At 41.4% G+C, this 12,927-nt stretch overlaps 1 protein-coding gene and 1 long non-coding RNA gene across 4 annotated transcripts in view; one reads left to right on the top strand and one right to left on the bottom strand.

Annotated features, from left to right (window-relative positions):
* LOC147579118 (uncharacterized) overlaps positions 1-1,363 on the top strand; it is an 18,657-nt gene extending 17,294 nt beyond the window's left edge. Inside the window, exon 6 of one of the 2 annotated variants that reach the window (XR_015253563.1) lies at positions 1,100-1,363. This is a non-coding gene — a long non-coding RNA (uncharacterized LOC147579118). Of the gene's footprint in view, positions 1-395 lie in introns of both variants that reach the window. The other variant, XR_015253562.1, reaches the window with a different exon arrangement.
* GTSF1 (gametocyte specific factor 1) overlaps positions 1-12,927 on the bottom strand; it is a 15,427-nt gene extending 2,500 nt beyond the window's left edge. Inside the window, exons 1-7 of one of the 2 annotated variants that reach the window (XM_086713176.1) lie at positions 12,748-12,927; positions 11,113-11,157; positions 5,779-5,879; positions 3,615-3,741; positions 3,093-3,176; positions 2,581-2,644; positions 769-863 (exon numbers count right to left, since the gene is read on the bottom strand). In XM_086713176.1, coding sequence (XP_086569302.1) covers positions 769-863; positions 2,581-2,644; positions 3,093-3,176; positions 3,615-3,741; positions 5,779-5,879; positions 11,113-11,128 — 487 coding nt within the window. In that variant the 5' untranslated portion in view covers positions 11,129-11,157; positions 12,748-12,927. Of the gene's footprint in view, positions 1-768; positions 864-2,580; positions 2,645-3,092; positions 3,177-3,614; positions 3,742-5,778; positions 5,880-11,112; positions 11,158-11,730; positions 11,856-12,747 lie in introns of those variants that run through there. The other variant, XM_086713175.1, reaches the window with a different exon arrangement.

Genomic DNA, 12,927 nt, shown 5'->3' with positions numbered 1-12,927 from the left:
GGGTTCTACTCAAACGCATGGGAAAAGAATAGTTCATTCATTACCTATCAAGCCTTCAGGCATATGATTTGGTGATCTCCTTTTTTTTTGGAAATGGAAGTATCCAAAGGGAAATGTTTTAAAGGGAATCTTTCAGCCACCTACAAAATTAGCTCAAACAGCAGCAGAGACTGAAATCAAGGGAATGTGCATTTGGGAGCAACATTAGGAAAGTACGTATTAAATAAAAATGACAGTATCTTGGGTGTGGGAATTTATCGGGGTGATATGATATGAATTCAGTACCTATTTACCCAGAACGGCCTCTGATGCCTAGGGAAGACATCGGAATACTATTCTTAATGCCAGTTCTTCTGACTTATTACTTTCATTTTCTCTCTTTCATTTCCTTTTAGGTCTCTGCAATCCATTTCGAATCCCAGTTTCCTATTGATATTATGCCTTGAATGTCAGGGATGACTTCCTCCTAGGCAAAATTAATAGCTTTTTTATTGGTCCCCAAATTTGCCCATGGTATTTGATGTCAGTGGTCACCCCAACTTGAGCACATTCTTTTGGTTTCTGCGATCCTGTACTTTCCTGTTATTAACCAGGGCCAGGGCTAGGGTGAAGAAAGTGAAGTGCTCAGAATGCAAAATTCAAGGAGGCACTCACTCTCAGGGTCATGCGAGTGTATGTGTTCACACTGAACACGTTTTTGGCTAGTCAAGACCAACTGTATTTAGCACAATGAAAAGAATAAAAGCATTTTGCCTTTATTTCACTTACTGTTTTTCCACGGCAGAACATACGGCAGAGACTTGGGAACACGCATGCCTGAAGCCAGGTTACTCTTATGTTCCATAACTATGTTGCTTGCAGGGCTGCAAAAAGAAAGACAAATTTGCCTATGCCCGCCTATCTGTATTCTCCAGGCAGGCACACACAAGACCATCAAAAATGTGTTTTTTGTAATTTGGGGGAAAACAGCAAACTACATTCTGAAATGTAAACACATTTCCATCAAAACATTCTTGCAATTAGAATGATTACTACTTCTCTGAAAAGCTCACTGTTCTGTAAAAGCATTAAGATGGGTCTGACCATTTTCATTTTCCAGAAATTGAGATAAACAGCAATGCCATCTACTGTTCGGTTGTGTGACAGGCTCATCAACTCACTCAACAAATATGAGAGATAAAATGCCAAGACAACCAAACCAAAGGCAACACATCTCATAGGACGGAGGGAAAATTAAAACTGTACTATTAAAATTCATCTTCAAGTTCTTCTATTTTAGTGCACACACACAATAAGGTACACGTGCAATTGTTAACTTCTCTTAGGAGCTAAGAAATAAAAATTGATAAGCATTCTATTTGGGGAAAAATGAAGTCTAGCATCTCATTCCTTCATTTTCTAATCCATAAATATTTTCATTTCTGAATATTTGCAATTTGGTCTTGTTTGAAGATGAAGCGGTAGTGAGAAATCTTTTTTTTTAAAGTTTATTTGGGGGGGAGGGGGGGAGAGAGGGACGGAGGGGGGAAAGAGGGAGGGAGGGAGGGAGGGAGGGAGGGAGAGGGAGAGAGGGAGGGAGGGAGAGGGAGAGAGGGAGGGAGGGAGAGGGAGGGAGGGAGAGAGAGAGAGAGGGAGGGAGGGAGAGGGAGAGAGAGAGAGGGAGGGAGGGAGGGAGGGAGAGAGAGAGAGAGAGGGAGGGAGGGAGGGAGGGAGAGGGAGAGGGAGGGAGGGAGGGAGAGGGAGAGGGAGGGAGGGAGGGAGAGGGAGAGGGAGGGAGGGAGGGAGAGGGAGAGGGAGAGAGAGGGAGAGAGGGAGGGAGGGAGGGAGGGAGAGAGAGGGAGGGAGGGAGGGAGGGAGGGAGAGAGAGGGAGGGAGGGAGGGAGGGAGGGAGGGAGAGAGAGGGAGGGAGGGAGGGAGAGAGGGAGAGAATATGAGAACGAATCAGTGAATATGCAGAAATGAGCAGGGGAGACAGAACCCCAAGCAGGCTCCACTCCCTGATCTCATGAACCATGAACTCACGACCACGACCTGAGCTGAAATGTAGAGTTGGGATGCTCAACAGACTGAACCACCCAGGCTCCCCAGTAATGAGAAATCTTATAGGTTTAGATACAAATCAGTGGAAAGAAGAGATGCATTTTCTTCCCTACCCAAAGGTACTCTGGCTTATCCAGTTTCAAGTCACAAACTTTTAAGATTATTTTTCCTTAGACACTAGCTACCCAGAGTAAAACTGATCCATGTGGTGTAGCTGGAGAATTTTTTTCAAAGTGTTTAAATACCGTGAACCTAGCAAAAAAACCAAACAGACACAAGAATGTCTCGTACCACTGTCTCCCTTGCTAGGCTATAAGCTAGTATTTTTGTGTTCCCATAGTGATTAACACAAAGCATGTGACTTTTTTATGAACTGAGGAATAAAAAAGGAAAATAACTCGTCAAAACCACATCTAGACTACATTACCACCAAGTAACATCATTAAGGAACGAGATCAAATCAGGCTTTGGTGGCTTCCTTTGGTAACAGAGCACTTGGATTTTGGGAGGCAGTGCTGGGAACGAGACCATTTCATTTACCTGTTGTTGCCACAGTAGTTGGCTGTGCCCCAGACAAATGGGGTGCTGGTCTGTTCCCACAGATCTGCCAAAGAAAGCAAAACACAGTTTGTGGTGCTGTAGTTTATGCTAGTTGAATCTGTAAGGTGGGAAATAATACACCTAAGTTTAGAGAAGCAAGTAAAAATTGATCAAGTACCCTGCCTGACACAGTAGCAGGAATTTAATTGAAGGATATAAACACAGCAACATAAATAATAATAAACGTGCCCAGTAACAACCAAACACAGATGGTACAACACAATTTATGGAAAAAAACAGATGTAAAGAAGTGCTTCTTCCAATCAAGAGGGATAGGCCGTTCCACGTGTCTGCACAGTGATACAAATGTGCTCGTTCTGGGGCCCAATAAAAATAATAAGGCATTCTGCACAACATGGTGTGCTCATAAAAAAGGAAAATCTTCCTTCTGTCTAAAGCAAATGACTTGAGAATTTAGACACTGTGAAGAAAAAGACATAGAAACACTTCACCTTTATCCCAGTCTTCATCACAAGGAGGGCACTGCCAGGTGCTCTCGGCCAGAGTCTCTTGTCCAAGGTTCCTGGTTTGGTTGACTGCAAGATAATAAAGACTCTGCTGTAAGAAGGGGACATGGCCAATTATGTTAAAAGGGGTCAATGGCCTAAAAGGTTGCAGGGTAGCCTAACAGGTCTTTGTTTCTGAAAAATGGATGCTACAAAAGCTAAACAGAGAGGTCTTATCCCTTTGCTGACAGAAGAAAGAGAAGCAGGAACAAAGACATTTATCATATTTACGGCAATAAAATGATTCTTATTTTTAGATGAATTATTGGTAAAATGGATCAGGCTGTTCAGAAGGGAAAGCAGTCTGACAAACACAACCTGACAACCTGTTACTGATGAGATAAAAAACTCAAAGGCAGAAAGGTATTATTCTTCTCAAATGATAAAAGTCAAAAATCAAGGTGACAACATAGCACAATACATAGCTAGGGCTAACCTCTAGCACTGGAACATTTTAGCTAGTCTTACCAACATCCTGCTCAATACAACTTTTATCATCACAGCTTGAGATATGGTGGCTGATTTCGGCCCGAGGAACCTGGTGGCGAGCATTGAAGGGACAAGTAGCCAATTTGTTTGCGACATCAGGATGATTCTGCAGAACACAAATTAAGGGGTCTGTCAAAATAAGGTGGTTTATTCTATAAACGACTCCACTAATATCTCTCAATAAACTTGTGGCTTAACTATGGGAGGCAAACTCATGGTAGGAGAGGGAATCATTTATCACTCACACAGACTGTACAGGTGACCTCAAGATCATCAAAACATAAGCTTCTTTGTTAGAATCACAGAGACTGACAACACAGATACTGGGTCAAAAGTGGCTTATACGGAAGGACATGGTGAATTTCGGATTGGGTATTTGAGCCATCTTTCTCAGGGTCACAAGACTCTGGCAGCACAGCCTATAACGGTGGAGCTCTCTGGATGTCTTTGAAGGGTGATATTCAGGAAACGGTAACACGGAAACACGCTCTTGGTCTGCATTGCAGTAGCGCCCCTATTATTGCAATGCAATAGTGCTGGAAAATAGCTGTTGGAAGGGAGCCGCAGAAGCAGCAAAGCAATGGCTTTTCAGATTAACACAGGAACGCTTATTTAAAGTAACGATCCCTGAAATGAGGCTGTGAACAATTTGACCTTTATTTTGGTTATTGTACTGAGGAAAAGCCCAAATGAGGGTCTGTTCTGCTGACCAAGTTTCTTATTTTAAAAAACAAAACAACAAAGTATTTAACATCACCCAAATCCTGTAAGCAAGTATATCAGCAGTTAAGAAATTCATTTATTATTAGAAGCAAAACACGTATCACAAATGATACTCAAAAATGTAAAAATAATGTGAAGGGGGAGGACACTAGAGAAAAACAGAGGATGAAGAAAATTGTGAGGAATTTGCGAGCATTCCAATGCAAAGATTTTTGTGGTGAAAGATTAAGAGCATCACAAGAAGAGAGTTAAAGACAGCGTCTTTTTATCGCTTGGCTTCCTTTCCCAACCTTTACCCTTGGGGCATGTTTGAGAGCCTAGGGAAGGAAGTCATTGTGGTATCTGCTGGTCCAGATTATCCAGGTTCAACTATTAGGGATCCTTGCTCTACAGATTCAAAAGGGGTGGAGAAATGATCACCAATGGCATTACAACCATGTCTCCAAGATTACAAGAGAAACACCCTTTAAAGGATGTTAATGCATACATGAATTGTATGCAGTTTGGATTAAATACCAAAAATGTTGTCCAAGCAAATCCTTGCAGACCTTTGCCCTCTGTATCTGACATCTGTATTCTAAAAATCCTTTCTAAGTGCCTCAATTAGTATACCAGCATTAAAGTAGTTTACATCAACTAAGACCAGAAAAAAAACTCAGATGACTCCCCCCCCCCCCCCCCCCCCCCCGCCAACTCCAAAGACGCTTACTGTTTAAACTTGGAGAAATGATTATTTTTAGGAATCTTTTCTTAGGCTAACCTCTAGCTGTTCAACTTCTCTAACATTGCTAAACACACAGACAAACAAAAAAATAAAAAATAAGTGTATTATGGCACTCAATCCTTATCAGGACAATGAACACATCAAATTTACAAGCGAAGAGGGATTTCTCGTTGCTAGCAAAAATTAGTGTTTCCTCTGTTTTACAAAGAGTGAAAAGAGCATGTAAAGGGTGTTTTGTCACTAGTTAAGGGGGAAAAAAATGAAAACGAGAAAAAATTTATGTACTCACGAAATAAATTCCTTTCTATAAATGTTGGTAGTTAGAGTCCTAAAACAATTCCGGCATTAAGTTAAAACACTTTTGTTAAAATTATACGGTTATTTACAAAATCTGGTCTCTTAAAAGAACTCAGGAAGGGGGCGCCTGGGTGGCGCAGTCGGTTAAGCGTCCGACTTCAGCCAGGTCACGATCTCGCGGTCCGTGAGTTCGAGCCCTGCGTCAGGCTCTGGGCTGATGGCTCAGAGCCAGGAGCCTGTTTCCGATTCTGTGTCTCCCTCTCTCTCTGCCCCTCCCCCATTCATGCTCTGTCTCTCTCTGTCCCAAAATTAAATAAACCTTGAAAAAAAAAATTAAAAAAAAAAAAAAAAAGAACTCAGGAGGTCATTACAAGGCAAATAATGCAAACAATATCTTACCTTTCTGCACTTGATAAGATGATAAGGAAACCTGCAGGCCCTGATCTGGTGGTTTTTATCATAGGGGCATTGTAATAGCTTTTCAGGGTCCAGGGAATCGACTAAAAGAGAGAAAGGTAGGATAAACATAAACCCAACCAGCCTTTGTACAACTCCAGTATTCCAGACACACTGGATTTTTCAACAGAATCTTTAACAATAGAACAAGACAGTCTAATGACAACTTGGCATTTTAAAAAAAGGGTGACTAAACATTTAAACACGAAAATGTAACTCTGAGAAGATAAAACTGTATTACCACCAAATCTTGGGAAGTCTAGCAAAACAAGCTATCATGGGATAGCTTGATAGGATATTGATAAGATGGGATCTTATTAGTTCATATTTGGTTGTACATAAATTTGTTTTATACGAAGAGTAACAATGAAAACAACAATAATGTTAAATGAAATGACAGCCTCTTCTCCCTTCTAGATGTGCTAATTCAGGGTCATTCTTACCTCTAGCTAGCCAAACCAAAGCCTCCCAACCAGTATGCTAAAGGTCAGAATGGATGGTGTGCCAATATATTGATGGGGGATTCCTCTGCACGTGCGCCCTCTATCCCCCATCAGTCAGTTCTAGGGCAAATTGAGGGTAGTTAATACCCTTTGCCAGCATTCCTGCCTATTTACTAGTATGCCAGGTCGTGAAAATAGTTCATAAGCACTGCTCTAGATCTAGATTTCTTTTTCGTTTGTTTTGACTACTATTAAGTAGTTCCTGATCTTGGTTGCTGCAGACACCTCTCAAATGAAAACAATACCTGTATCAGACAGGTGGTTTTACCTTTTTATTTATTTTATTTTTTTTTATTTATCTTGAGAGAGAGAGAGAATATGCCTGTATGTGTGCACACATGTGCGGGAGAAGAGAGAGAGGGAGAGAGAACCCCAAGCAGGCTTTGGGTTGTCAGTGAGGACCCAACGCAGTGTGAGATCATGACCTGAGCCAAAACCAAGGGTTGGACATTCAAACAACTGAGCCACCCAGGCGCCCTGGTGGTTTTACTTTTCATAGTTTGGAACACAGGTGGGGAAAAACCAGAATTCGCTAATCTAGTGATTATCAAGTTAGATAAAAAAAAAAAAGCTACAAAAACAGAACCTCCTAAGTTTAAGACAATTGCAGACATATGTGAAAGAAACCCCCTAACCTAGATCATGCTATTTAAAACTACCCTTAGAAGACTATACTTTTGGGGTGCCTGGGTGGCACAGTCAGTTAACCACCTGACTTCAGCTCAGGTCATGATCTTGCGGTTCGTGATTCGAGCCCCACGTTGGGCTCTGTGCTGACAGCTGAGAGCCTGAGGCCTGCTTCGGATTCTGTGTCTCTCTCTCTCTTTACCCTTTGCCCGCTCGCGCGCGCGCACACACACACGCGCGCGCGCACACACACACACACACCCCCTCTCTCTCACTCTCTCTCTCAAAAATAAACTTTTTTTTTTTTAAAAGAAGAGTATACTTTCAGGAATTACCTCTATAGTTACGAAAGAAGTTTCTCTAAATGGATAATGCTACCTGTAGACTTCACATGATGCCCAAGCTGAGCCCCAAATTCTAACAAGCTTGGTTAAAAAAGGAAAATTAAATGGCTAAGCACATTCTGAGTATATTATGAGGACAAAAGGCAACCTAATAAAATGCTGTTGCCATCACTGAAGGCAATGATAAAAGTGAAATCATGTAAACAATTCACATTTGATAAGAAGCTTATAAACCAGGAGACTGCTCTGAAAATCAGAGGTCAGTGGGGAATTGAAACAGGCAGTTTCACTGGAAGAGTGGTAAACATGGAATAGACTGCTAGCCATGATCGTGATGCAAATGAGCCAGAAAGGTGACTTGAAGGACGGAAAGAATAGGCAGGAAAAGTATTAGAGGATGGGCAGGCTTGTTACGCCAACCGGGCTCATCCTGACCAGCAATCTTTTCATATTTCTGAAGCTTCAAGACACCCAGGGAGAGTTTACAGATAGAATTCTTATTAGTTTCTCTTCATTTAATCCATTCCATCATGAGCACATGTCGGGCCATGTCAGCAGCTGACTGACTGGATACACCTTATGACTCGTACACATTATACTGCCCGTACAGTGCCATGCATCAGAGCTGATGATGATGGCTTCCTACCATTAACGCTTTACTTCCTGGCCTCTGGTAACTTAGGTCAGCTCTCAACTGGTTTCTAGATTTGAAAAATTTTATTTTACTTCTAAGTAAAAAAATTTTCATGGTGATAAACAGATACACAGCATAAAATTTGCCATCTTAACCATTTGTAAGTCTAGTGTCCGGTAGTGTTAGGTATATTCACATTGTTGTGCAACCAGTTTCCAGAATTTTTTGCCTAGCAGAACTGAAACGCTATACCCATCAAGCAATTCAGAACCAAAATGCTATCCCCATCAAGCAACAATTCCCCATTCTCTCCTCTCCCCAATCCCTAGCAACCAGTAATCCTGCTTCTTGTTTATATGAGTTTGACTATTCTAGATACTTTATATAAGTAAAAGCATAGGGTAGCCTCGTTTAAAATTTTTTATTTTATTAAAAAAAATTTTTTTAATGTTCTAATTTATTTTTGAGGGACAGAGCGTGAGCAGGGGAGGGGCAGAAAGAGGGGAAGACACAGAATCTGAAGCAGGCTCCAGGCTCTGAGCTGTCAGCACAGAGCCCTATGCGGGGCCCAAACTCATGAACAGGGAGATCATGACCTGAGCCGAAGTCAGACGTTTAACAGACTGAGCCATCCAGTCGCCCCTAGGGTAGTCTTTTTTTGACAGGCTTATTTCATTTGGCATAATGTCCTCAAGGTTCATCCATATAGTAGTATGTGACAGGATTTCCTGCACCTATTTTGCTATTTGCTTTTTTTTTTTTAAGTTTTTATTTACATTTTTAAATAATCTCTACCCCCAATGTGGGGCTTGAACTCACAACCCTGAGATCAAGAGTTGCATGCTCTTCCAACTGAGCCAGTCAGATGCCCTAACCCCCTGCCCCCTTTTTTTTAAACTTAATATATCCTGGAGCTCCTTCTATGTCAGTGCATACAAGGAATATTCAAACAAACAAACAAACAAACAAAAAACAAACAACCAAACCGTAACAGGAATATTTTAGTGCTGCATATGGATGTGCCATAGATTTTTAATCAGTTTTTATACGGATGGACATTTAGGTTGTTTCCAGTTTTTTGTTATTATATATAATGTTGTGACTAACAATCTGGTATACACTTCTTTGTGTACCGTATGAGCATTTCTCTTGGACAGATACCTAAGAGTGCGGCATTGAGATATAGGTGTATTTAAAGTCATAAATACCTGTAATAAGTACTATCAAACTGCTCAGCAAAAACTCTGTCTGGCTTTTTGGGAATATAACTTAATTTGGAAAACAGAGTAGGCCCTGTAGATAAGCTGCCTCTAAAAGCACAGACTCAGATGTTCCTTACCCTTGGGTAGGGCCTGGAACCCACGGTGAGAAGAAATGGAGGAAACTTCATAGAAATCAGGACTAGACCCAACAAAAGTATCAATAGTTAAGAGGTACATCTCCCAAGCAGAAACTGGAAATCTTCTGGAATCTATCAAATTAATTTTTTTAAGTTTATTTATTTTTGAGAGAGAAAGAGCATGTGTGTGCACGTGTGAGCGCACGTGCTCGCATGTAAGTGGGGAAGGGGCAGAGAGAGAGGGGGAGAGAGAGAATCTCAGGCAGGCTCTGTACCCTCAGCATCAGCAAAGGGCTTGATCCCAGGAACAATGAGGTCATGACCTGAGACAAACTAAGAGTCAGACATTTAACCAACTGAGCCACCCGGGGGCCCCACAATCTATCAGATTAAGGTTAAAATTTAAGGTTGAGAAGGTCAAGTATATTCTAAAGCAGACCTTCTCAAACTTTAACATAATCCCTAGGCGTTAAATCACTTGGGGACTGTGTTAAAATGCAGATTCTGATTCAGTAGGTCTGGGATGGTGTCCTGACACTGTGCATTTCTAACACACTCCCAAGTGATATTTTTCTAAGCAAAATAGAAACATACGGCTGAAAAAAGTAAAGAATGAGAGACATAAAGGGGAGTTGTTGCTTTCTAATTTAATAGAGTAGTAAGCTTCCAAGAACAAATAAATATTTATCTGCCTATCTCACATGGAATTCCAGGCTTAAATTATAATATTTTAAGAAAAATTAAGGGAGTAGGGGAGGGAGCCCTACGGAAGACCAAAGAGAATCAGCTTTCTAGATCAGGGATTCTCAAAGTGTGGTCCTCTGACAAGCAGCCTCACCTGAAATCATGTCAGAACTGCAAATTCTTGGGTCCCAGACCTTCTGAATGAGAAATTGTGGGATTGAGTCCAGCAATCTGAGTTTTAACAAGCAACCTGGGTGATTCTGCTGCATGCTCAAAAGTCTGAAAACCTCTGATGTAGATATTTAATAAAGACCATTTCCATGTAGTTTCTATAGATCGGTAATAAAGATTCTACTGAACTCTTCCTTGAAGGTAAAATGGAACGAAAATATCCTTTCGTTGGAACTTACTCTAAAGACATTCTGAACGAGACAGCAAAGTAAGAAACAAAGCAGGCCCTGCTGACAAGTTTCATCCATTCACTGATGCAGAGGTTCTTTAAACTTGGTTAGGACCTAGAAACCATAGTGCCTTATGGTATCAAGTATGGCATGACACATGAAAAACATAGGACTCTGTCCCTTACTACGTGACCTTGGGAAAGTCAGTTAACCCAGGTTCTATTTTCTCGTAGGTAAAATCTGAACGTTAAATGAAATGATTTTTCAGGTTTCTTTTGTTTTTACGTTTGTATGATTCTAGGTGCTCACTCCCTTTTGACTTCTTGGGCCATGTAAGGTGCCTGGGTCACTTGAGAATTAAGAATTCTTCCTAGGATGTCTTTAAATCCTAAAAATTCAACGTACGTCAACATCATTATGTACACAATATTATTCCTCAAAATAGAAAGAAAACAGGGGTTACTAGCCCCTTAATAGGAGCAACTGAAGTCCTGAGAAATTAAAATGCTTCGTTTAATAAAAATATAGTTTAACACAGCTGTCCCAACTGCAGCCTTTTCAAAGCTTGATAAATTTCAAGTGTCTTATTTCAACTTTGGGTATTTCTCTACTACCTACCACATAGACATCTTCAGCAGTTTAGGGAGAAATGTGAATTCTTCCCAACACACTAAAACTCTTGTCAGACATAAAACTATATATAAAGAATTTAACTTATTTTCTAAAAGCAACAAGAAGTACATACTGTAAGTTTCTTCCATGTTGGAAATGAAGGAGCTGAATCCAAGTGCTGAGGGGGGAAAAAACAAGCAGTGGTTCAGGTAACCAGAAATAAAAATGTACCAAAGGAAGTCCCAAAAAGGGGAATCGAACTGAAATTGAAGCTACCCAAGTTCAATATAAGAAAGCCTGTCCTGTTCCCCCAAATATTTACCCTCCTTTAAAGCATTCTTTACTACTTTGAAGTATTTTAACATGCTTGCCTAACACACGCTCTTGGAATAAATTCTAGGGCTCACAGACAGTTAAGAAAAACCAAATATGACTACTAATTTAAACTGTATTCAGGTGATAAGGCAGTCTACTTTAAGTACACACTTAATGGATCCAATAAGCCCAGAGCCATTCTAGTTTATTATTTCTGTGACTTTTCCTAAGCACGACTGCGAAGTGCCACACTTATTCCAGTGATGTTTCACCTCCCTTCCCCCCTGCCAATCTCCTATGCTAAAATGGATACACTTGGTTAAGTGCCTCCAGTTAGAACTCATTCCCTGTACCACTGAGGGAAAACTTTTGAATGTTAGGACTTAAGAACTGTTCACTTTATGGATAACACAGTAACAAAAGTACAACTCTCCACCAGAAATGTAGACGATTAAAGGATAGGAAATAGTTCTGTAGTTTGGATCCTCTTCTACTGAAGATCTCCCCCTATTTAGCATTGTGATTAAACAAACATCATTATGGGGAAGAACTAAATTTATATAAAGCCATTCTCATAGGAAACTCCTCAAAATTGGCTAGATTTACGGCTATTGTCTCTAGAGCAAGCTCTGCTTTGGCCCTTCATACAATTCTACACCCCTTCCCCCCATTCTATGACATAAGCAGCCTTGGAATCTATGATAGGAAATACAAGTGATCAGCTGGAACTCTAGTTTAGAAATTTGCTGTGGAGCCCATTTCTTAATGACAACTGTTAGTGAAAGTGTTGTAAAAAATATTTTTCATATCTGGATTAAGAAATCCCGATCTGCCTTTTGACAAGTTTTACTTATACTTTACACTTTCTCAATAAAAAATAAGAGGTTTGGAAGGAAGAACCAAGTATTAGGTTCCTTGATTTTTAAGCCACCGTAAATTTTGGGGGCAGAACGCCTAATTACAGTAGACTAAGGGCCCTGGAATCCATAGCTTCATCATTCAGCCGTATCCACTGAAGTATCTTCCGTAACGAACTGTTAACAGGCGATTCTTTACCTTTTCCCTAGTACTAGACCGCGGTGAAATGGACAAATTACGTGAAGCAGTCAAGTTTGGGGGGCTGGATGTAGTCTGAAGCAACCGGTTAAACTCTTAACAGAGATGGGGTCTCAGGAAAACTATCGTTTTTCTTCCTTTAAACGAAACAATCAGAGTAGATTTAAGCAAGGAGACTAAACTCGAGAAGGGGTGGGGGGGAAGGTGGTTAACTTAAAAAAATGGAGACAAAAGAGGTAGAGGCCCTCGGGGTGCGCAGTCACAACAGCAGCGCCGGGAACCCACAGTCCCAAGGCTACGGGAGGAAAAAGTAAGATATTAGAGGGCGAAGGTGTCCCAGCACACTAAAGGGGAGGTGTTCGGCGGCCCCAAACCAGACGGGCCTCGCCTTCCCTACCTGGTGGAGACACGCTCTCCCCACAGTGGCTTTCTCCCCACCTCCGCGCCCCAGCAACGCTCGTTTCCGGCCCCTGACGTTGGAGGGTGGGGCCCCCACTTCCTGTGACGCTGGCCTCTGCTCCGCGGGAGCGTGGGCTGCGTGGACCCTCCTTTCCCTCGCCGTGGGCCCCGCCTTGGC

The sequence above is a fragment of the Puma concolor genome, chromosome B4 (genome assembly GCF_028749965.1).
Source record: "Puma concolor isolate L17-30 chromosome B4, mPumCon1.1.hap2, whole genome shotgun sequence".
Lineage (NCBI taxonomy): Eukaryota > Metazoa > Chordata > Mammalia > Carnivora > Felidae > Puma > Puma concolor.
Note: the sequence above shows the minus strand (reverse complement) of the source record. Positions and strands in the feature narration are given on the sequence as shown.